The sequence below is a fragment of the Lithobates pipiens genome, unplaced genomic scaffold (genome assembly GCF_037356315.1).
Source record: "Lithobates pipiens isolate NorthernLeopardFrog02 unplaced genomic scaffold, aLitPip1_a1.2 Scaffold_18, whole genome shotgun sequence".
Lineage (NCBI taxonomy): Eukaryota > Metazoa > Chordata > Amphibia > Anura > Ranidae > Lithobates > Lithobates pipiens.
This window is the reverse complement of record NW_027507758.1, coordinates 326,905,954-326,932,473: the sequence shown is the minus strand read 5'-3', so window position 1 is coordinate 326,932,473 and position 26,520 is coordinate 326,905,954. Positions and strand designations below refer to the sequence as shown.

The 26,520-nt window shown below is 41.7% G+C and overlaps 1 protein-coding gene across 2 annotated transcripts in view; it reads right to left on the bottom strand.

Annotated features, from left to right (window-relative positions):
* Positions 1 to 26,520, bottom strand: part of CEP162 (centrosomal protein 162) — a 185,906-nt gene that overhangs the window by 82,357 nt on the left and 77,029 nt on the right. For both annotated transcript variants that reach the window (XM_077487309.1, XM_077487310.1), the window contains 2 exons: positions 9,255 to 9,441; positions 4,377 to 4,426 (listed from right to left, as the gene is read on the bottom strand). In XM_077487309.1, coding sequence (XP_077343435.1) covers positions 4,377 to 4,426; positions 9,255 to 9,441 — 237 coding nt within the window. The remainder of the gene's footprint in view (positions 1 to 4,376; positions 4,427 to 9,254; positions 9,442 to 26,520) is intronic.

Below are 26,520 nucleotides of genomic sequence, written 5' to 3'. Positions count from 1 at the left end.
ATGCACCTGTGTTTGTTGTACATAGCATACTCCTGCCCATACCATAACCTCACCGCCACCATGGGCTACTTGATCCACAATGTTGATATCAGCAAACTGCTCACCCACATAACGCCATACATGCTGTCTGCTATCTGCCCTGTACAGTGAAAACCGGGATTCATCCGTGAAGAGGACACCTCTCCAAAGTGCCAGACGCCACCGAATGCGAGCATTTGCCCACTCAAGTCGGTTACGGCCACGAACTGCAGTCAGATCAAGACCCCGATGAGGATGACGAGCATGCAGATGAGCTTCCCTGAGACGATTTCTGACAGTTTGTGCAGAAATTCTTTGGTTATCCAAACCGATTGTTGCAGCAGCTGTCTGGGTGGCTGGTCTCAGAAAATCTTGGGAGGTGAAGATGCTGGATGTGGAGGTCCTCGGCTGGTATGGTTACACGTGGTCTGCGGTTGTGAGGCCGGTTGGATGTACTGCCAAATTCTCTGAAATGCCTTTGGAGGCAGCTTATGGTAGAGAAATGAACATTCAATTCAAGGGCAACAGCTCTGGTGGACATTCCTGCAGTCAGCATGCCAACTGCATGTTCCCTGAAAACTTGAGACATCTGTGGCACTACACTGTGTGATAAAACTGCACATTTTAGAGTTGCTTTTTATTGTGGCCAGCCTAAGGCACACCTGTGCAATAATCATGCTGTCTAATCGGCATCTTGATATGCCAAACCTGTGCGGTGGATGGATTATCTTGGCAAAGGAGAAGTGCCCACTAACACAGATTTAGACAGATTTGTGAACAATATTTGAGAGGAAACGGCCTTTTTTTTGTGTACGTAGAAAAAGTTGGAAATCTTTGCGTTCAGCTCATGATAAAAAGGGGCAAATACAAAAAAGTGTTGCATTTATAATTTTGCTCAGTGTAGTATTTAGTGTCAAGAATGAATTTATGTAATGCACCGATGCAAGCCATTCTGTGCCATAATAATCCTTTTATTTTCTGTACTTCTGTTTTTTGGAACCTCTATATTGGTCTGTCCATGATGGGCAACCCCAACAGACATATTCAAGTGGGTTAAAACTATACTTTTGTGAGACTTTCCATATACTTACTTATCATTCTGACAGTTACCTTCAATTTTCCCTGAAGAAAACCTATGACTACATATTTTTGAATTATATGGTCAGACTGAATTTCCCAAATTTGTCAGGGGCTCAGTTTGCAGAGCCTATGCAAGAATCTTTACATTAAAAAACATTTATATTTCTATCCTTATAGTGGATATGAGAAGTCTACACACCCCTGTTAACTACTTGACGACCAGCCACCGTCGTTATATGGCAGCAGATTGGCTTCCCAGCATGAATTGCCATAGCTGTACGGCGGTCGCTTTAGGGGTATAGGGGGAGCGCCCAGCGGCTCCAGAGCCAATGCTCGTGGCCGACGGTCACGATGTCTGCCGGCGACCCACAATCGCTCCTCAGAGAGCCACACAGATCCCTGTTCGGACAGGGGGACAGAGAGAGATCTGCTGTTCCTAGTGATTAGGAATAGTGATCACTCTCTACTCCAGTCAGTCTCATCCCCCCCACAGTTAGAAACACCTCCCAGTGAACACATTTAACCCTTTGATCGCCCCTGTGTTAACCCCTTCCCTGCCAGTGACATTTACACAGTAATCAGTGCATTTTTAGAGCACTGATCACTGTATAAATGTCAATGGTCCCAAAAAAAAAAAAGGTGTTAAAAAAAAAAAAAGTGTCCGATCGGTCCGCCATAGTGCTGCTAAAAACAAATAATTGCAGATTTCTGCTATTACTAGTACAACAACACAAAAATAATAGAAATGCTATAAATCTTTCCCCTATTCGGTAGATACTAAACATTTTGTGCAAACCAATCAATAGATGCTTATTGCTAATTTTTTTTTATTTTTTTTATCAAATATATGCAGAATACATATTGGCCTAAGCGGATGAAGAAATTAATTTTTTTGGGGGGGGATATTATAGGAAAACAGTAAAAAATATTGTTTTTTTTTTTTCAAAATTTTGCTCTTTTTGGTTTATAGCGCAAAAAATAAAAACCGCAGAGGTGATCAAATACCACCAAATCCTTTGTGGGAATAAAAAGGACATCAATTTTGTTTGGGTACAGTGTCGTATGACCGCGCAATTGTCAGGTAAAACAACGCAATGCCATATCACAAAAAATGGCCTGGTCATTAAGAGGGCAAATTTTCTGGTTTGTAAAGTGGGTAAATGTCAGGTTTCTGTGATGTTAAAAAATGAGACAAAAATAATTTCAGACCTTTTTACCTTTAATGTGACCTATAAACTGTATAACTCAGTTGAACATTATTATGCAAATAATATGGTTGCAAAAATGTGCACACCCTTAAACTAATACTTTGTTGAAGCACCATTTGATTACTATTACAGCACTCCTGTGCACTGCCCTCTTCAGATTACCCCACAGATTTTCAATTGGATTCAGGTCTCGACTCTGGCTGGGCCATTCCAAAATGTTAATCTTCTTCTGGTGAAGGCATTCCTTTGTTGATTTGGATGTATGCTTTGAGTCGTTGTCATGCTGAAAGATGATGTTCCTATTCATGTTCAGCTTTCCAGCAGAAGTCTGAAGGTTTTGTGCCAATATTGACTGGTATTTGGAACTCTTCATAATTCCCTCTACATTGACTAAGGCCCCTGTTCCAGCTGAAGAAAAACAGCCCCAAAGCATGATGCTGCCACCACCATGCTTCACGGTGGGTATGGTGCTCTTTTGGTGAGGTGCAGTGTTTCTGCACCACACATCCTTTGGAATTATGACCAAAAAGATCAAGCTTGGTTTCAGATCATCACACATTTTTCCACATGCTTTTGGGAGACTTCAGATGTGTTTTTGAAAAGTTTAGCAGGGCTTAGATGTTTTTCTTCGTAAGAAAAGGCTTCCATCTTGGCACTCTACCCCATAGCCCAGACATATGAAGAATATGGGAGATTGTTGTCGCATGTCCCACACAGCCAGTACTTGCCAGATATTCCTGCAAATCCTTTAATATTGCTGTAGGCCTCTTGGCAGCCTCCCTGACCAGTTTTCTTCTTGTCTTTTCATATATTTTGGAGGGACATCCAGTTCTTGGTAATGTCACTGTTGTGACATATTTTCTCCACTTGATGATGACTGTCTTCAATGGTATAATGAATGCCCTAGAATTTCTTTTGTACCCTTCTCCTGACTGATACCTTTTTACAATGAGATCCCTCTGATGCTTTGGAAGCTCTCTGCGGACCATGGCATTTGCTGTAAGATGTGACTAAGAAAATGTCAGTAAAGACCTACTAGAACAGCTGAACTTTATTCAGGGTTAATCAGAGGCTCTTTAAATGATGGCAGGTGTGTAGTGACTCCTATTTAACATGAGTTTGAGGCTAGGTTCACACTAAAGCGATGCGGGAACGCTGCAAATCCGCGGCGGGTTCCCGCATCCCATGCCTCCCGTCGGCAGTTCCCACTGCCCTATGCGGACTGCTGGGAGTGTCAGTGAAACCTTAATGACACCCCCAGATCAGTTTGCATATCGCAGTGCGATCTGCAAACTCGGACAGGAATCGGATCGCATGGTGTGAACACCCATGCGATCCGATTCTGCTGCGGACCAAAAAAGGGTCCTGTGCGAGTTTGTGGCGGGTGTGATGCAAATTCAGCCATACTATCTGTATGGCTGAACTCACATCGCACAGAGATCGGATGTGATTTGCACTGCAGTGCAGTGCGAATCACATTCGGTTCTCCTAGCCGCGCCAGTGTGAACCCAGCCTGAATGTGATTGCTTAATTCTGAACACAGCTACATCTCCAGTTATAAGAGGGTGTGCACATTTATGCAACCGCATTAGTATTTTTTTTTTTACCCCCCTCAAAAGATTTCAGTTTGTTTTTCAATTGAATTATACAGCTTGTAGGTCACAATAAAGGTGGAAAACATTCTGAAATTACTTATCTTTGTCTCATTTTTTTTACATCACAAAAAGCTGAGATTTTAACAGGAGTGTGTAGACTTTTTATATCCACCGTATATTTATATTTATATACACACACACACACACACACACACATACAACGTTCTTCATCTATTTACCTATACTATTAAAAGGGGGAGGAATGTGCTATTAGAGGGTGGTTAATGTAGACTGCAGGGGAGGGATGTGTTGCGATTGGAAAGTGAGGTAGCACACATACATTTCACCAAAAATCTGTAAGAAATATTATGCCATCATCCTCTCTTCTAGGACCTACAGTATGTCACAGCAAACACACGGCTTAGTGTGTGTAGGTAAACTTTTAGTCACAAAATACCACTTCATTGTCAGTTACCTGACAGTTCTTTATTTCCCTCATCCTCGGTCTTGGGAGTTTCATTGTTACTGAAAAAGAAAAAAATATTCAATATATATCTCTGAAATAAGAACTACAGAACCCAAAGATGGGGTATTAAATATTCCTAAAGATTAATTCTTAAAGCCCGGCAACATCCAAACTTTTTTTTTTATCAAGTTAGAATATATTTGAAAAAGCTATATCCTCTGCTGTGTTTTTAGGACTCTACTGGTGCATAGTTTAATAATTAAAGAATCCAACGTTTTTTTTATTTTATTCAGGAACATTTATTCACTCTAGTAGTACTCAAGCATTCCAGTAGGCTTGGTTTTCATCAATGTATTGGACTGCTGTTTACCCCACAGCAGAAGCTGATTTTTCTGAGAAAAATATACAGTTTTACCTTGCATGATTTAACAAAAAAAAAAAAAAAAGTGTGTGAAAGACTAGAAAAGCAATCCCTAGATTAATTTTCATCAGTATGTCCTGGTTTGAGGCAACATTAATCTACATCAGATTCTGTAATAGAAGCCCACAGCAGGGGGTTCCTAGTTCTGACCTTGCATTGTCACTGACAGAGCTGGTCCAACACGAATGATTAGAGACCACCTAGGAACTAATTGGTTTATAATTATTTGCTTGCTACGATTGCCAATTATAGCGATCCCATGAGTTTTGTTTACAATACAAACCTTGCTTAGCTGTCAATACGCTTCTCGCAGAGAGGCACAGAGACAGCCTGTGAAAAAAAACACAAACTGAAAACCGATAAAAAAAAACAAAAAAACAAAAAATGAAACATAAATATTTATATATATATATATATATATATATATATATATATATATATATATATATATATATATATATATATATATATACACATATACACACACACACACACACATATACACACACAATTATATATACACACACATACATACACACAAGGTTTTAACCACTTAAGGACCCAACCTCTTTTTGAGATGTGTTGTTTACACGTTAAAAACAGTTTTTGTTTTTGCTAGAAAATTACTTAGAACCCCCAAACATACATTTTTTCTAACACCGTAGAGAATAAAATGGCGGTCGATGCAATACTTTGTCACACCGTATTTGCTCAGCGGTCTTATAAGCACACTTTCTTTGGAAAAAAAATACACTTTTTTGAATAAAAAAATTAGACAACAGTAAAGTTAGCCCAATTTTTTATTATATTGTGAAAGATAATGTTATGCTGAGTAACTTGATACCCAACATGTCATGCTTCAAAATTGTCTACCCACCACAGTTAAAATTTCAGGTTTCTGTGATGTAAAAAAATGAGACAAATATAAATCATTTCAGAACATGTTCCACCTTTTAATGTGACCTATAAACTGTACAACTCCGTTGAACAAACTGAAATCTTTTAGTAAAAATAAAAAACTAAAATAATATGGTTGTATAAGTGTGCACACCCTTAACCACTTGAGATCCACGCTATAGTCAAATGACGGCTACAGCGCGGATCTCCTTTTCCGGGACTACGTCGATTGACGTCGTCCCGTGCACGAGCGGCCTGCGCGCCCTGTGATCGGCGAGTCTACGAGACTCGCCTGATCACCGATCCGTGCAAGGGGTCGATCCCGACCCCTTATCACGTGATCAGCTGTCAGCCAATGACAGCTGATCAAGTGATATAATGGAGCCGGTAATCGGCTATTATTCCTCCTCGCGCTGACAGCGCGAGGAGAAAAAAAAAACCCGATCACCGGCAGCCGTGACATCAGTCCCGATCACGGCCAGCCCTGCTAGTGCCCACCTGCCCCCTGCCAGTGCCCACCTGCCCCCTGCAAGTGCCACATTAAAAAAGTAAGTGCCCCCCGTCAGTGCCACTCAGCAGTGCCCACAGTGCCACCCAGCAGTGCCACAATCTGCCTTAACAAAGGTGCTGCACCCCAGTGCCACAATTCCGTGCCCATCAGTGTCATCTACCAGTGCCCAGCAGTGCCGCCCATCAGTGCCCAGCAGTGCCACCTATCAGTGCCCATCGGTGCTGCCTTATCTATGCCTATTTGTGCTGCCTTAACTATGCCTATCAGTGCCCACCAGTGCAGCCCATCAGTGCCCACCAATGCAGCCCATCAGTGCCCACCAATGCAGCCCATCAGTGCCCACCAATGCAGCCCATCAGTGCCCACCAATGCAGCCCATCAGTGCCCACCAATGCAGCCCATCAATGCAGCCCATCAATGCAGCCCATCAGTGCCCACCAGTGCAGCCCATCAGTGCAGCCCATCAGTGCCCACCAGTGCAGCCCATCAGTGCCCACCAGTGCAGCCCATCAGTGCCCACCAGTGCAGCCCATCAGTGCCCACCAGTGCAGCCCATCAGTGCCGCCTCATCAGTGCACTTCAATGAAGGAGAAAAAAATGACCCGTTTGCAAAATTTTATAACAAACTAGTAAACATGATTTTTTTTTGCATCTTTTTTTTTTTGTTTAGCAAAAAATAAAACTCCCAGCTGTAATTAAATACCACCAAAAGAAAGCTCTATTTGTGGGAAAAAAATGATAAAAATTTAATTTGGGTACAGTGTTGTATGACCGCGCAATTGTCATTCAAAGTGCATCAGCGCTGAAAGCTGAAAATTGGTCTGGGACTGAGGGGGGTTTAAGTGCCCAGTAAGCAAGTGGTTAAACTAATACTTTGTTGAAGCACCTTTTGATTTTATTACAGAACATAGTCTTTTTCGGTATGAATCTATTATTATTTAAAAGGTACTTGTATAGCGGCTTCAATTTACGCAGCGCTATAAATATACATTGTACATTCACATTGGTCCCTACCCTTAAGGAGCTTACAATCTAAAGGTCCCCAACTCACATTCATATACTAGGGCCAATTTAGACAGAAACCAACTTACCTACCAGCATGTCTTTGGAGTGTGGGAGGAAACCCACGCAGGCACAGGGAGAACAAGCAAACTCCAGGCAGGTAGTGTCGTGGTTGGGATTCAAACCAGAGACCCTTTTTACTGGTAGGCGAGAGTGCTACCCACTCTACACCATTGTGCTGCCCTAGTCTATCACCATGGCACATCTTGACATAGCATTATTTGCAAAAACACTCCAAATATGTCAGATTGCGAGGGCATCTCCTGTGCACAGCCCTCTTCAAATCACCCCGCAGATTTCCAATCAGATTCATGTCTGTGCTCTGGCTGGGCCATTCCAAAACGTTAATCTTCTTCTGGTGAAGCCATTCCTTTGTTGATTTGGATGTATGCTTTGGATCGTTGTCATGCTGAAAGATGAAGCTCCTCTTCATGTTCAGCTTTCTAGCAGAAGCCTGAAGATTTTGTGGAAATATTGACTGGCATTTGGAACAGTTCATAATTCCCTCTGCCTTGACTAAGGCCCCTGTTCTGTGGGTATGGTGTTCTTTTCGGTTATATGCAGTGTTTTTGCCCCAAACATATCTGTTGGAATTACGGTTATAAAGTTCAACCTTGGTTTCATCAGACCATAAACACATTTTCCCACATGCTTTTGGGAGACTTCAAATGTGTTTTTGAAAAATGTAGCCGGGCTTGGATGTTTTTCTTCGTAAGAATACAGGAGATTGTTGTCACATGTACCACACAGCAAGTACTTGCCCGATATTCCTGCAGTTCCTTTAAGGTTTCTGTAGGCCTCTTGGAAGCCACCCTGACCAGTTTTCTTTTCTTATTTTCATCAATTATGGAGGGACGTCCAGTTCTTGGTAATGTCACTGTTGTGTCATATTTTCTCCACTTGATCATGACTGTCTTCACTGTGTTCCATGGTATATCTAATGCCTTGGTAATTATTTTATACCCTTCTCCTGACTAATACCTTTTAACAATGAGATCCCTCTGATGCTTTGGAAGCTCTCTGTGGACCATGATTTTTGCTGTGTAATGCGACTAAGAAAATGTCAGGAAATAAAGTTCAGCTGCTCTAGTAGTTATTTGAGGTTAATCAGAGGCACTTTAAAATGTCAGAAGGTGTGTACTGACACAGCTACATCCCCAGTTATAAGTGTGCACCCCCCCTAAAGATTTCAGTTTGTTTTCATTTGAGAGGTACAGTTTATAGGTCACATTAAATAGTGGGGAAAAAAATTAAATTATTTATCTTTTGTCTCATATTTATACATCACAGAAACCTGACATTTTAAAAAGGGTGTGCAGACTTTTTATATCCATTGTATATCAGTCCCTGCCTCCAAGGCACTTAGGTGTACCATTTTACCCAATTTTTTTGTTTTTGTGTACATGGAAACGATTGCCAGAGAAAGGCAGGCCGCATTTTCAGAAGAGGTTAACAAGGACATATGCTTCTTCTGGTGTTTTGACAGGCTGTCTGCAACCTGTAAAAATGTAAGACGAGCTGAAATATATGCTGTAGCTGAACACAGTACCAAGTGGTTCTCGCGTATAGGGTCCTATGCATTCAAGAACATATGTACAGAACACAGAATATTTGTATTCTGGGCATATGTCCCCAAATTAAAGTATCACTCAGTATATAATCCAACCACAGCAAATTTCAGCCCGTCATAGAATTTAAGAGACTGTAGGTAGCGAGCTGGATGTTGCACCTGTGCCTCCTAGGCTAATGTTGTCACATACAAGATGGCTATGCCTAGCAGCAGCCTCAAGCTTGTTCAATATTATAATATATCAATAAATTACAGAGGTAAAATGCATGAAACAAGGAAACTTGACATATAATCTAATGGAAAGATTGTTGGGGGATAGTATGGGGTTAGGATATCCAAGTCAAAATGTCATATTAAAAATAATGTAAAATGCTTTATCTTGCAGTTTAGTTTGCAACTTGATAACTGTTGAGCAGGATACATTACCATATTAAGGTTGTAAGCTTTGTTGAATCTGTAGAATCCAGCTCCTTATTTAATCTGGAATAATCAATAGTAGATGAAGCTCCATTCTCAAGCTTAGCAAAAAATCTCTCCTTTTCTTCTTGTTCTTCTAAAGTGTCCAAGCCAACTCCATGGGTACTTTGATTAGGCCCATAGGCCATAACAGATTCTATAGAATAATACAAATTTTAAGTTATTTCCACCACCATATTTCAGTTTACACTATATTTGTTGAGTGCTTTTATAAAATATATTTTTCCCCTGTTAACAATTTCACTGCTATATTATATATATATATATATATATATATATAATTTTTTTTTTTTTTTTCCTCGCCCCCTTGAATTGTTCAACAGGACGAGACAGGGTTGCCCCCTCTCACCGATTCTGTTCGTGATTACCTTGGAGCCCCTTTTGGTAGTAATCCGGAGGAATCAGGATATTCAGGGAATCTGGGTTGGAGGAAGGGAATACAAGGTTTCTGCTTTTGCAGACGATATTTTGCTATATATAGCCAATCCCAGAACAACGATCCCGTCAGTCCTCAAAGAATTAGAGCAATATGGACGACTATCTAATTTCAAAATAAACATGTCGCAGTCAGAGATCCTAAATCTGAATTTACCAGAAACAGAACAGAGAGCACTCTCCGTCCACCTTCCATTTAAGTGGTGTAAAGGAGAACTGAGCTACTTGGGCATAAAATTGACGGCACAAGTGTCTAATCTATATGAAGCTAATTATATACCCCTTTTGAATAAAATCAAAGATCATATGAATAATATGAAGTATAAAGCGTTATCATGGATGGGCAAGATAAACGCAATTAAAATGTTCATATTGCCAATCGCAATTTACACATTCCAAATGATACCAGTTCCCCTGCCCATGAGTTATTTTAGAAAATTAAAATCCTTGGTAGTGTCGTTTATATGGACATGGAAAAGCCCCCGTATTGCTCATAATGTTTTGGTAAAGGAGAAGGACCGTGGAGGAGTGGCATTGCCAGATTTTAAAAAATACTCTAGAAATTACTATTGCTTCGTAGTAACTGACTGGTTACATAATAAGAAAGAGAAGAGTTGAGTGGAGCTAGAAACTGGGCTGATTGGGACGGAAATAGCAAAGATGATATGGATACCACCTCACTTTCGGGGTTTAGGAGTAAGCACTAGTACTTTAACAATGCATACACTCGAAACTTGGGATAAAATTAATAAAGAGACACAATTGGAATTATAATTCTCCACTAATGTCACTTTTAGATAAAAATTATTTTTTGCCAGGGAAGGAGGAGCGTTTATACTTTAGTAGATGGGCAAAGAGAGAGGAAATAAACACTAGGGGACGTGATTAAAGGGAATAGGTTATACACGTATAGGGAAATTACACAAGAGTGGGGTCACAAGCCCCTAGATAGATGGAGATATACCCAAATATCACACTTCACACAAGGGTTGTCACAGCCCCTATGAGGAATGACACTTCTAAGGCCACTAGAGAAATTGCTTAAGGCGGCACAATGCTTAGAGAAAAGGGTATCAAAAATATATAAAATATTAAGGCGGGAGGCAGATTCTGAGCTACCGACATATTTGGGAAAATGGGAAAGGGTAATAGGCCCACTAAGAAATGAAGAGCACAGGAACAAAATAATTAAAATGACTCATTCACTCCCAAGAGATGTGCGAACGCTCAAAATGTCCTACAAATTAATAGCGAGGTGGTATAGGACTCCCCAAAGAGTGCAGAAGTTTAGAGGGGAAGGCCTGTCAACCTGTTGGAGGGAATGTACAGCACCAGGCTCCTTTAAACATCTATGGTGGGACTGCCCTAAAATAATACCTTATTGGGATAAAATAATATAAATATTTTTGGTGACAGGGGATAGGATTGAAAAACGCCCATGGGTATGTTTGTTCCACGACACAGAGAAAGGGGTAACGCAATATAAAAGGCACAATAATCCCGTATTTGCTGATTGCAGCTAAAGCCCTGATTCCATGCCATTGGAAAACCCTGCAGGTCCCAACAATAACAGAGTGGGTGAGGAAAGTGGAACGGACAAGGGTAATAGAAGAGTCGATACATATAATAGAAGAAACAAGGGGAAAATACCAGGGGATATGGCAACAATGGCTGGCATTTTTGGAAAAGGGGGATTATCTTGTAATGCTAGAGGGGAACGGGGACAGAGAGGGAGGTGAGTGAGAGAAGGGAGTTAGAGGAGTTTTTTTTTTAAATCCTTTGGGGGGAGGGGGGGAAGAGGTTAGGTAAGGGTTGTTTAACTGGAATGTTAAATATAATTGTATGAAGAGGTTGTGAAAGAAAGGTTTTTGTAGAAATTGTATAAACTGTATGCAAAAAGAGGAAAAAATAAAGAATATATAAAAAAATAAAATTATATATATATATATATATATATATATATATATATATATATATATATATATATATATATATATATATATATATATATATATATATATATATATATATACGATTTTTAATACAGCTTACCTGTAAAATCCTTTTCTTCGAGTACATTACGGTACATCACGGAACACAGAGCATCCATAGTAATTACTATGTGGGTTATAAGCCACCTTTACGGACAACTGGAGGTGTATTTAGAGTGGTATAAAGTTATAAGGCAGATACGCCGGGACAGGCTTTTACAACCCATTGATATATATGTTTAGATACCATTGACGCTTTGGGAATGGTAGGGTACCTACCCTTTTACTAATGGGCCTTTCCATAATTTTTTTTTTTTTTTTTTGGAGGGGCTTATTAGTCTAATAGGGATCTTCTATCAATCTGTTTATATGCAAACAAGAGGACTAAAAGTATGAGTTTGAGTCTGTAACGCTATTGTTATCCTATGGTACACACAGGCAATTGTATTTGCGCTTGTTATGTATTGCTATATTTGTATTGTAACTGGCTATTTCTTTAATAAAATCTAATTGACTCAAGCCACCTTTAGGTAAATGGACAATGGCAAACCCAAAGACAGGAAGTCCCCCTCTATATAACCCCTCCCATACAGGAAGTACCTCCATTTTATTGCAAAGCAATGAATATCTCTGTGTCCCATGATGTACTCCAAGAAAAGGATTTGGCAGGTAAGCTGCATTAACCACTTGCGGACCGCCACACGTCAATATACGTCCTAACTTTGAAGAGGAATATCGTTAGGCAGCAGCTAGCTGCCATAATCTCGGTATCCTCTTTTTCGGCCGGCAGTCCGCTTTCTGATAAGAGTGGTCTCTGTGGCGGATTCGCTGGGAGATCACTTTCATTGGCGGTGGGAGTGGGCCCCTTTCCGCTGTGCTCTGGAGCCCTCCGCCGCTTACCAGCACCGATGGCAGCAATCGAATGTTATCCCTTTCTGGGCATGAAGAGGAGTGAGGGGAAGATGGCTCCCAACCGTCTTCATACCATTGCAGGGCGGAAGCAACGTCAAAAAGGTCACTTCCAACCATAGCTCTTAAAGGGTTATTTTTTTTTTATTGCATTTTAGTGTAAATATGAGATCTGAGGTCTTTTTGACCCCAGATCTCATATTTAAGATGTCCAGTCATACTTTTTGTTTACAATCCTTGTAATAGGAATAAAAGTGATTTTTTTTTTTTTTTTTTTAAAAGAACAGTGTAAAAATAAAAAAGGTAAAATAAATGAGAAGAAAAAAAAAATGAATGACTGGCAGAGTTATACGAGTTAACCCTTGTATAAAGGCCCACATCAAAGAATGCAAAGGAAGCGGTCTTTGAAGAAACATTGATAAGGCCAAGATCTGACACTTGATGGTACCTAAGGCTACCCCCAATTGTAGGAAGGAAAGAAATTTTCCTATGACATACTTTCGAGGATGACATCTTTTTGGCTTCACACCAGGAAACATAGGACCTCTAGATCCTATAATAAATGATCCTAGATTTGAGCTTCCTTGCATCAGGGTAGTCAGCACTGAGCCCGAAAGCCCCCGAACCTTAAAAATCTGGGCTTCAATAGCCAAACCCTTAAAGTCAAACCCTTGCGAATTTCGTTGTTTCCCTACTGCCAAACTTATGATCTCTGCACACCAGGATCTTCTGGGCCATGCAGGGGCTTCCCAGTATCACCGGTTTCCCTTCCTCGATCCTGCGTAGAAGCCGCGGTAGCAGCTGAACTGGGGGGGGGGGCGCATAAAATCAGTAAAAACTGATCCCACAGGGTCACTAAGGCATCTGTCCCAAATGCGAGTGGATTTTTCTTCTTGTACTTGGACGCCAATAAATCTGTCTGGTGTACCCCACTTTAGGCATATGGCTGAAAAAATCTTGGGATGCAGGGACCATTCCCCGGAGACAATTGTTGGCGGCACAAGAAGTCCGCTTGAGAGTTCAACTCTCCCGCAGTGTCATGCCTACTTCCTCCTGGTCCCGGCGGCATCTATGATGGACGTCACACGGTCTCAGCATTGGACCGGTGGGACATCCATCATAGGAGCCGGGTACCCGGAGGCAGGACTTTTTGTACGTCACTCGGCCTCGCTGGATAAGTGGGAGATCGCTCCATATTGCCTGTGGAAGCGGCTCAGGGCTAATAATGAGATTAGGACTATCGCATCCCGGGGGTTTTTGGGGGCACACTCGGAGCTCCAGCCCCCCCCCCCCCGACACCACTGGTCACAGCTCATGCCATCACAAGGGATGTTTGTTCATCCCTTGTGATAGCTAAAATAAGTGATAAATATAAAAAAGGTATGGTATAAAAATAAATAAATACAATTTAAAAAAAATGTAAAGCGACCCAGCGCAAAGGCGAACGCAGGTATCTATGCATATATAAACAGTGATCACACAACACATGTGAGGCATAACCGCAAAGCAATAATTCTAGCACCAGAACTCCTTTGCAACTCAAAACTGGTAATCTGTTTTAAAGTGTTGCCTATGGGGAAATAAAATGTTAAAGCTTGATATGCTTGGTATCCATTTACTCAGCGTAACATCTTTTCTTTAGGGCCTCTGGGGGTTCTAAGTAATTTTCTAGTAAAAAAAATGCATAGGTTTACATGTATGACAGAATTGTCTTGTAAAGCTAGAGCCTAAATAAGTATGAATGTGTTTTTACACAAGGAGAAGCATCTTTTCTTTATCGTACATCACGGGACACAGAGCAACCATAATAATGACTATATGGGTTATACGCCACCCACTGGTGGATGGACACTGGCAGATAGTCACACAGGAAGTCCACCCCTATATATAACCCCTCCTACACAGGAAGAACCTCTGTTTTTTTCGCCAGTGCTTGTAAGGTGGAATGGTCACTGATGCGATTCATGTGCTCTTGGAACATACTTGGGAGGTCTGCGCGGTTCTATTTAGGAACATGGACTTCATTCAGATCCATTTGAAAAAGCCATCAGCCAAAATGGATGGTACCTAAGCCTCATTGGAAGGAGAGAGATTCCTCAAGGTTTTGCCTATAATGCAGCCTTATGGCGCTGGACCCTTTGTAATGAATCCTGTGCAGTGTTTGTTCTGACCAAGATGCTTTCCTGCAGGGTGCTATACAGGTCCAGGAGTGGACCCCAAATTAAGGGGGACCCAGTTCCTGAAGGTCTTTTATGACAAAGTTTGCCATGATGGGTGAAGATTGGACTCCTGTTACGTTCAGAGTCCTGCAGCAGAAATAGTAAGTCTGCATTTTTCAGTTTCTCTATAAAAAAAAAAAAAAAAAAAAAAAAAAAAAGGAGAGAAATCTGACGGTCTGTTCTCCCAGTGGTCACTGGGAGCAGTGTGCTGTTTAATCATGCAGGCTCGCTCAGTATGTCCTATTTTTATATAGGCAGGAAGTGGAAAGGCGGCCATGTTGTCATGCGGTCCACAGCTTCAGCAGAGCCTCTTGAGACATAACACCAGCCCATGGATACTAGTGAAGTGATTATATACACTGCTTACTTACTGCTAAATCCAGGGGGTCTGTACAACTGTAGATACACCCCTAGCAGCGCATGTTAAAGTGTTGTGTCTCCACAATACTTTGCATTTGGCACAAAAATTGTATGGGGCCTGGTGCATTTTAAACTGGTGCATACTTGCAAAACTTCAGAATAATGTGCATTTGGTCTGCATGAGCTTACTTTTAGGCTGAAGCAGGAAAAGGCTGCATGACATGCATATGTGCTAAACTAGTAAAAACTAGTACAGTATGGGGCCAAGTGCAGTTGGGCAGGTGCAGCATAGTAGGGCTGAAACTAACAATTATTTCCATAATTGATTAGTTGACCAAATATTCTTTTTCATAAAAAAAATAAAAAAAATCACAAAAAATAAATAAAAGTAATGCCATCTCTTTCATTTAAAATTATAAATGGACAAATGGAGTGTATCCTGTCATAATAGGGTTGATAGTACAAGAATCCCCCCCCCCCCCCAGGAACACCAATGATGGGGCACTACTATTCCCCCTTCCAGGAAAACGAACGATGAGGCACTATTCCCCCCTCCCACTCCAGGAACATCAATGATGGGACACTATTCCCCCACTCCCAGGAACACCAATGATGGGACACTATTCCCCCCAGGAACACCAATGATGGGGCACTATTCCCCCCAGGAACACCAATGATGGGGCACTATTCCCCCCAGGAACACCAATGATGGGGCACTATTCCCCCCAGGAACACCAATGATGGGGCACTATTCCCCCCAGGAACACCAATGATGGGCCACTAAAATATATAATGTGAGTGCATTTCTAAGCAGTTTGATGGTGTTTTATTACACAAGAAGCGCCTTTTTTTCTTTTCTCCTGAATTCACAGAGAGAGCTTGGGGGAGTGTTGAGAACCCCAAGGAGACAGAAAAAAGCATTTTTGTATGGTTCCATGCTGAAATGTTTATTTTATCATTTCTGCAACTGAATGACAGCAGCTACTCATATTGAAAATTGACTGCATATATAAAAGGATAAGAAAAAAGTGGTTACCTTTTAAATCCCAACCTAAAGCTTGGGGCTGTTGTGTCTGAACATATAAGTCAGAATCCACGGTGCTGTATAAAGAACAGGAGGCACGATTGCTAAAACTACATGTTTTTGTGGCAATGGAATCAGTGATTACTTTGATCTGAAAATTCTGAATACACAGTGCTGTGTGCAAAAAAGAAAGTGGTAATTGCTAAAGTTACAGGTGCTATCACGATTATTTAAAAAGATGGTGGTTATTTTGAGAGTAGATGAATCAGTGCTGTGGAGGGGTGATCGCCAAAACTTCAAATATTCTGTGTATGTGCATATGTGAGAGTAAAGTACAAAATGCCAAACATTAAAATGAACACCTGAAATGATTACAGTAAATGCGTATTAACCTTCATATCATTTTCAAGGCCATTTAGAACATTACAGTACTTTCTGAAGATTATTTGCGAATGTTGTTGGTATTTTCATTGTGTTAAAGTGGATATAAAACCTCACATATCCAGTTAAGTGAACAGCCTCAGATGATGCACAGCAATTAAACAAATCCTACATAGTGTCCCTTGAAAAAGTATTCATACCTCTTGAAATTTTCCACATTTTGTCATGTTTACAACCAAAAACAAAAATGTATTTTATTGGAATTTTATTTCATTAGACCAACACAAAGTGGCACACAATTGTGAAGTGGAAGGAAAATGATAAAATGTTTTTCAACATCTTTTACAAATAAATATGTGAAAAGTGTGGCGTGCATTTGTATTCAGTCCCCCTGAGTCAATACTTTGCAGAACCACTTTTCCCTGCAATTATCGTATTGATCAGCAAATAAAATGCACAGACGTTTTATACGCACCTTAATTTTAAAAAGGGAAGATTCAGTGGAAAAAAAAAAAAATGTAAAAAGAATAAAAATAAAGAATTGTGAAGCAAAATAAGGGTCAGTGCCCATCATTCCAGCCTCAGCACTGCTCATCATTGCAGCCTGATCAGTGCCCATCATTGCAGTCTGATCACTGCCCATCTGCATGCAGCCTTGTCCATCACTGAAGCCTGATCACTGCCCATTTGCAGCCTTGCCCATCATTGCAGCTGAATCAATGCAGCAATAGACAAAGCCGAGTCTCCTGTGTATTCCGCTCAGCTGGCAGTCCCGCCCCTTGGCCCGGCTCCTATGATGGACATAACACTGGTCCAATGCGGGACATCAATGCTAGGAGGCGGGATTGTGTGTGTGACTGTGAGCCGAGCACACAGGAGATAAGGCTGTCTATTTTGGTGGTGCTCGTTCACTCTTTCCCCTCTGAGGTAGCCCTATATCAGCTTACAACACACACACATGATTTGCCCCCTATTTTTATGGGGTAAAAGTGCATGTTATACGCCGATAAATATGGTCTACAAGTCTTTTTTGGTTTGTCTCTACCAGCTTTGCAAATCTAGAGAGTGAAATGTTTGTCCATGTTTCTTTGCAAAATAGCTCAAGCTCTGTCAGATTGGATGTAGAGCGTCTGAACAGCAATTTTCAAGTCTTGCCACAGATTCTCAATTGGATTTAGGTCTGGACTTTAACTGTGCCATTTTAACACATTAATTTGCTTTGATCTAAGCCATTCGATTGTAGTGCTTGGCTGTAGGTTTAGGGTGGTTGTCCTGCTGGAAGGTGAACTCCCCCCCCCCCCCCCCAGTCTCAAGTGTTTTGCAGACTAGAACAGGTTTTCTTCTAAGATTGCCCTGTATTTGGCTCCATCAATCTTCCCATCAACTCTGACCAGCTTCCATGTCCCTTCTGAAGAAAAGCATCCCTGCAACATGATGCTGCCACCACCATGTTTCACGGTGGGGATGGTGTGTCCAGGGTTATGTGCAGTGTTAGTTTTCCGCCACACATAGCGTTTTGCTTTTAGGCCAAAAAGTTCAATTTTGGTCTCATCTGACTAGAGGAACTTCTTCCACATGTTTGCTGTGTCTCCCATATGGCTTCTTGCAAACTGCAAAACGGGGCTTCTTTTGGCTTTCTTTCAACAATGTCTTTCTTCTTGCCACTCTTCCATAAAAGCCAGATTTGTGGAGTGCATGACTAATAGTTGTCCTGTGGACAGATTCTCCCACCTGAGCTGTGGATTTCTGCAGCTCCTACAGAGTTACCATGGGCCTCATGGCTGCTTCTCCGATTAACGCTCTCCTTGCCCGGCCTGTCAGTTTAGGTGGACAGCCATGTCTTGGTAGGTTTGCGGTTGTGCCATACTCTTTCCATTTTCGAATGATGGATTTCAAAAGCTTGGGATTTTTTTTTTATAATCAAACCCTGCATAAAAATGTATCCACAACTTTATCCCAGACCTGTCTGGTGTCTTCCTTGGCCTTCATGGTGCTGTTTTTTCACTAAGGTTCTCCAACAAACCTCTGAGGGCTTCACAGAATAGCTGTATTTATAGTTACACACAGGTGGACTCTATTTACCAATTAGTTGACTTCTGAAGGCAATCGGTTCCACAAGATGTTAGTTAGGGGTATCGGAGTAAATTCCACTTCACAGTTATGTAACTTTATGTTGGTCTATAAGACCCCAAACCCTTCTTAAAAGCATTCAAAATGCCAAGTTTGGCTGTTTTGAATGCGGTCATTTTTTTAAATTTGGCGTGAAGGGGTTAAAATGTCCGCAGGCTGGGTGCACACAAATTAATCACTTGCACTAATGGGCTGAATATTTAACAGCGGTAGCTTGGGTGTGGCCCGCAGGCTGACTGGCCAGTTCAGTGGGTGGTTAAGTGAAATCTTAATTTTCTTGTAGGGCTATGAGCACCACCGCTATCATAAAGTCCCAAGTGTGTTGGATAGTATGTCCCTTATTTGACACTGTGGTCCCTCCAGCCAGCTGCTACATCATCATAGTACACAATACTGACAGAGGTGCCTGTAATAGGAACAAAGACGTGCAATGGGGGCTACATGCAGAAGTGGGATTGCATCAATGTTCATGACTCTGAAATAAAGAGCAAAACTAGGATTTGCTGCACAGTTAAAGCTGAACTCCAGCCTTACTCTCAGTCTTGCATAATTTGAAAAGGCTACTCCCAGTACTGAAATTGCTTGCTGTTTCAAGGCAGAAAGAGCCAGCTTCATTTTAAAGCTGGAGGGTGTAAAGAATCATCTATCCCTTTCCTTTACAGACTTACTCTCCTTGGCCCACTCCTTTCATTCACCGTAAAAGTGTTTTTCAATCATAGAGGCTCAGCATCAAATATGGAAGTTTCCCGGGGCATTCTTCATGTAAATGCAGCCTGCCTAAGAAAACCTACTCCTCCAGATTGGCATCCACCAATTATTGCATTTTGGTATTTGCATAACCTCCCTGAAGAGCCAGCCCAATGTATGAATCATGGCTCTTAGAGCCCTTTCCCACTCACAGCACTTGTTCGTCGGCGGTAAATTCCCATCTCTTAGCCCTTGTACACATGGTCGGAGATTCCGACAACCAAATCCGTTGGAGTAATTCCGACGGATTAATTCCGGAAGAGGTCCGGAAGTGATGTTGCATACACACGGTTGGACTAAGTTGTCGGAAAATCCAATTGTACATAAGGTGGTGACGTTATTTCGTTAGCACGGGACTACGTTCAGGCTAGTAGCCAATAGCTTTGGTCTAGGAATTTGATCTGAGCATGCGTGGCACTTTGTCCGTCGGACTAGGCTACACATGATCGGAGTATGTCCGATCGGAGCATTTTGTCGGAAAATTTTACCAGCTAGTTGGAAAAGTTGATCCGTCGCATATTTCGGACGGAAACAGTCCGATGCAGACCACACACAGTCGGAATATCTGACAAGACGGTTCCGATAGGAAACATTCTGTCGGAATCTCCGACCGTGTGTACAAGGGCTTACAGTGCTTTTCGGCCTCTAGTGGGGCGCTCTCAACGCCTGCTAGCGTCCTAAAAGGGTTAAGAGCGCCAGCGCTGCCCATTGATTTCAATGGGCAGGGGCGCTTTAGGAGCGGTGTATACCTAAATCGCCTCAAAATGAACTGCTTGCAGGACTTTTTTTGACGTCCTGCCAGCACACACCGCTCCAGCGTGAAAGCCCTTGGCTTTTACACTGGAGAGGAGAAACGCTTTACAGGAGCTATTTTTAGTACTATAGCACCTGTAAAGTGCCTTAGTGTGAAAGGGGTCTTAAATAGAGGAATACTGAGGCAGGGTGCTGTGAGGTTTTCAGTAAGCTATGTACAGCTCCATGCTGGGCCCCTCAAATCAGCCACATTCTGCTTGCATTTAATAGAGAAGCATAAAGACTCAATGATTAAATCACTGGGAAGATGAAGTATGTAATAAAAAGGGTAGCTCTATTTTCGTGGGGGAAAAAATAAAAATAAAACATATAGCATATAAAATTGCAGCTCAAGTCATATTGTAATTTAATGTTATTAAAAACTTCCCCTTTCAATCTTCAGCGCTGTAATTTTATGTAAAATGTAATATGGCTACCTGGAGGTGTTCTGTACATACTGTAGATGGTATACAGAATGCCCCTGAAAACATAATTTTCTGCTTATTTGATTGGCTTACTGATTTTCCCAGGCACCTGCACTAAGATACAAGTCAGATTTTTGGCATCATAGCAGCAAAAATATAATATCTTGTGAGATACTCCCAAAGGGAAATCATCTCTAAAGGGATGCAGACCTTGCCAATTTCCTCATTAGAGCAGCAGCCGACTGATGATTATAAACCACTCCCATACAGACTGTACACATGGACACAAACAGCTATTTTTCAGAACAATTTGTTAAAATCCATAAAATGTACAGTACATGGATCACCCAGAGGGGGAATGTTTTTTTTTTTTTTTGAAAAAAAAAAAAAAAGTCACAAAAGTAGAGTTATTCTTTAACATGTTAAAAAGTAGGGAAAGGAGGAACCAGGGAAGCCTCAGCTTTAAATGTTATTTCCTGAGATTTGTCTTTAATGCTTTTCCAAATCCATAATCTGGAGCAAACATGTAGTCAATTCAGATGCAGCTGCTTTTCAAGTATTCTGACAGCCACTATCAGGGAGGTTTGTCTATCTGTACGGTTTAGCGTGGATGGAGGAATCAATCAGATAATTTTTTTTTCATTCAGCCTGCCTATTCACAGTCCTCTGGAGAATGTACTGTACATGAAAAACATTGAAGACAAATACATCTTAGGAAATCACAATTTCAGAAACAGGGATCAGTTTGTATCATCTTCGACGCACCTGTCTGGCTTGCACAATTGGAACTGGCTGGATGGATGGATGCTGTAATCCCTTCATTTAGCTATCCTCATACAGGCTTTTTCTACTGAGGAGTGGTGTAATCTTCCATAACAGACAGCGAGTGTGATAACTGATACTGCCTGCATATTAATGATTGTTTTTTGATTTAATGGCTATCTTCACATCTGGATTAAAAAAAAAGGAGTTATGCTTACTGATACATACAGTTGTGCTCAAAAGTTTACATACCCTGGCAGATTTTATGATTTCTTGGCCATTTTTCAGAGAATATGAATAACAACACAAATATTTTTATTTCACTCATGGTTAGTGTTTGGTTGAAGCCATTTATTATCAATCAACTGTTTTTACTCTTTTTAAATCATAATGACTACCCAAATGACCCCGATCAAAGTTTACATACCCCAGTTCCTAATACCGTGTTTTGCTCTCTTTAACTTTAACTGCATGCTGACCAGCTGCGCGAATCGCCGCTATGCTACGTCGGTAGCATAAATGGGCACTAGGGGGCACTTGGGCGGCGCCGGAGGTGCTCTCGCTCCCTGAGCCGATGCGTGTGCCTGCGGTCTCGACCGCACCCGGGCTCCCGCGATCGCTCGGGGCACACGGAGAACCGGCAGCTATGTGTGTAAGCACACAGTTTCCGGTTCTGAGCAGGGAACTGACAGATCGGACCGCGATCTGTTAGTTTCCCTGCACGGTCCCATCCCCCCCTTCAGTTAGAACACAAAATAGGATACATATTAACACCTCCCCTGCCCCCTAGTGTTAACCCCTTCACTGCCAGTGACATTTTTACAGTAATCAATACAATTTTAATCGCACTGATCGCTGTATTAATGCCAATGGTTCCAAAAACGTGTCAAAATTGTCCAACGTGTCCGCCATAATGTCACAATCATAATAAAAAAAAAAAAGAAAAGACGCTGAGAGTCACCATTACTAGTAAAAACATTTTTTTTATAAAAATGCCATAAATCTATCCCCTATTTTGTAGATGCTATAAACTTTGCGCAAACCAGTCAATATACTCTTATTGCGTTTTTTTTTTTGTTTTTTTACCAAAAATATGTAGAAGAATACGTATCGGCCAAAACTGAGGAAAAAATAGTTTTTTTATATATCTTTGAAGGATATTATAGCAAAAAGTTAAAAATAATGCATTTTTTTCAAAACTGGCACTTTTTTTGTTTTTGAAAAAAAAGGACGGCAATTTTGTTTGGAAGCCATGTCGCACGACCGCACAATTGTCAGTTAAAGTGACGCAGTGCCGAATCGCAAAAAGTGGTCTGGTCTTTGGCCAGCCAAATGGTCCGGGGCTTAAGTGGTTAATGATAGCTTGAAGTCTTTTGTGATATTTTGTGGATGAGGCTCTTTATCTTTCAAATGGTAAAGCTGTCCATTCCTCTTGGGAAAAAAGACTCCAGTTCCTGTAAATTCTTGGGCTGTCTTGTATGAACTGCATGTTTGAGATCTCCCCAGAGTGGCTCAATGACATCGAGGTCAGGAGACTGAGATGGCCACTCCTGAACCTTCACTCTGTTCTGTTGTAGCCAATGACAGGTCAACTTGGCCTTGTGTTTTGGATCATTATCATGTTGGAATGTCCAAATACATCCCATGCGCAGCTTCCTGGCTGATGAATGCAAATGTTCCTCCAGTAATTTTTGATAACATCACTCATGACTTTGTGCCAGGTGGTTTGAGGCTTATCTCTGTGCTGTTTGGCATATTGTAAGCGGGGTACGTTGTGGCATTTGCATAGTAAAGGCTTTCTTCTGGCGACTCGACCATGCAGCCCATCTTTCATCAAGTGCCTTCTTATTGTGCATCTTAAAACAGCCACACCACGTTTTCAGAGAGTCCTGTATTTCACCTGAAGTTATTTGTGGGTTTTTCTTTGCATCCCAAACACTTTTCCTGGCAGTTGTGGCTGAAATTTTAGTTGGTCTACCTGACCATGGTTTGGTTTCAACAGAACCCCTTATTTTCCACTTCTTGATTAGAGTTTGAACACTGCTGATTGGCATTCTCAATTCCTTGGATATATCTTTTTATATCCCTTTTCCGTTTTATACAGTTCAACTACCTTTTCCCACAGATCATTTGACAATTCTTTTGCTTTCCCCATGACTCAATCCAGAAACGTCAGTGCAGCACTGGATGAAAGTTGCAAGGGTCTGCCAGGAGCCCAGAAACTCATTGACCTATTATAAATACACACACACACACACACACACACACTAATTACAACAAAACCGAAGTGAGGATGGTTACGTTTAACAGTCATTCAAACCCCTTTGTGTCAACTTGTGTGTATGTTATCAGGTCAAAATCACCAGGGTATGTAAACTTTTGATTAGGGTCATTTGGGTAGTTTCTGTTGTCATTATGATTTAAAAAGAGTAAACAGTTAATTGATAATAAATTGCTTCAGCCAAACTAACCATGAGTGAAAAAAAAAAAGTTTTTGTGTTGTCATTCGTATTCTCTGAAAAATTGCCAAGAAATCATAAATTCGGCCAGGGTATGTAAACTTATGAGTTCAACTGTACATGCCAGTTCCATTTTGACTATTCCCATTATGGATCTTACATGGAACTGTGACTCCCCACAACTGGTAGGATTATATTAGAGGTCCAGAGCGTTGTTTTTTTTCTGGTATTCCATTTGACCACTACTCCAAGTGTTTCTACAGTAGCCTGGGGCAGCCTCAAGTGTACCTACTCGCACAACTATATGAATATGGTTTATGGACTTAGCACTTTGTATCAAATTTTTTATTTATAATAACATGCTGCAGCACTTTTTTCAGTTAAGGGACTAGCTATAGTGGTTAGTGAGTGTATACCTGCAAAGGTTTTAGCAGAGCTGCCTTTTTCAGTTTCTGGGTCATGGATCCTTTACGTGTCTCAGGAAGTGATCTTCAGCTGTTGCTCCAATTTGCCTATGTTCACTTAAGCAAAAACTGATCCTGATTGCCACAAAATCTAAGAGTTCTATATAGTGGTTGTATGGGAGTATTCAGGCACGGTTTATCGAACAGACTTAAAGGGGTTGTAAAGGTAAAAGTTTTTTTCACCTTAATGCATTCTATGCATTAAGGTGAAAAAACATCCGACAATGCCGGCCCCCCACCCCCCCCGTTTTACTTAACTGACCCCTCGAAAGACCCGCGCTCGCCCTGGCCATTGATTGGCTAGAGTGGATGGATTGAAAGCAGCACAGCGGTTGGCTCACGCTGCTGTCAATCACATCAAATGACGCGGCACCCGTGGGGGCGGGGCCGAGTGATACAGTGAGTGGCTACGGCCGCCAGTTGTATCACGGGAGCACGTCCGCAAGCACTCCACACCGTGCGAGGGAGCTCACATGAAGTTGTGGAGTCCTTGCGGGAGGGAGCCGAGACAGCCGCTGAGGGATCCCAGAGGAGCGGGTTCGGGGCCACTCTGTGCAAAACGAGCTGCACAGTGGAGGTAAGTATAATATGTTTGTTATTTAAAAAAAAAAAAAATTGCCTTTAGTGATCATTTAAAGTGACACTAAAGGCTCTTTTTTTTTTGTTTTAAATGACAAACATATCATACTTACCTCCACTGAGCGGCTCGTTTTGCACAGCTCAGCTCCTCCAGCATCAGATAACCCCCTAGGAGAAGCGCTTTCCCGGGGGGGGGGGGGGGGGGGGTCACCCTGTGGGCGTGCTCCAGAGTCCAGCATTCAGCGTCCATAGACGGGGGTCAAACACTGACAGGTATTATTTCAGCTTAATGCATAGGATGCATTAAGGTGAAAAAAACACAAACCTTTACAACCACTTTAAAGTGTTACTAAACCCACAATAGTAAAATCAGTCTGTATATGCAGTAAAGCAGGCTTGTTATACTCACTGTGGAACCAAAGGGGTTAATTCTCTGAATTGCGTATAAAGGCTGTGTGATCTCTCCGATCCTCCTCTTCTTCCATTGTCCCCTAATTATTTCCCGATAATACAAGGGCTAAGGGACAAGCTGCACATGTTCAGTGTGTATTGCTAGAGAGTTTTTCTTGGGAGAGCACATGTGATCAGTACAGGGCCAATCAGCACTGTCCAGACAGAGGGTCAGGGGAGAATGAAAAAACTTCTCCTGCAAGCTTTGCTAGGAAATGATAAAAGTCACAAGGCTGCTATATACTGCCGATGAGAAAAGGTATTTATTGATTTCCATGTTCTGTGTACTGTCGGAGACCACATATAGTGATCGTAGGTTCTGGGTTTAGTGACAATTTAATTCTGCTTAACCTCTTCCCGCCAGTCATATAGCAGAATGATGTGCGCAAAGTGGTTAAGTTATCCTGACTGGACGTCCAGCAGGATAAGCCGCGTGCGCGGCGATCGTTGGTGTGGTGTGTCAGTCTGATCTAGGCTCTTTACCATGTGATCAGCTGTGTCCAATCACAACAGGAAGAGCCGTTTATCGACTTCCACTCGCACTGACAGATGCGAGTAGAGGAGAGCCGATTGGCTGCTCTCCTGATGGGGGGTGGACTGATTATCAGTGCAGCCCCCAGAGGATGCCCACTGTGCCCACCAGGGATGTCCACCCAGGATCACCCGGTATGCCCACCCATAACCACCAGGGTTGCCAGTGCCCATCAGTGCTGCCTATCAGAGCTATCAGTGCCACCTATAAGTGCCCCCTATAAGTGCCCATCAGTGCCGCATATTAGTGCAGCATCAGTGCCACCTCATTAGTGCCCATTAGTGGAGAAAAGATGCAAAAAATGTTTGCAAAATGTCCTGTAGGCCGATAAGAAGGCTCACAAGAAAGCATGCCCTAGGCTGTTAAAGTTTGCATATATGCCATTGGTTGGCATGACAACAGCTACGAGACCACCACTTGGAACAGTGGTACATTAATGTATGAAAACATTGAACAGTTTATTACATTAAAAGGTAACTGTGTGAAAACAATGAAATGCAGAGAGGACTTGGTCTGTTCCTTTCTGCATTCAGAACTTGCTTACCACTGCATTCAA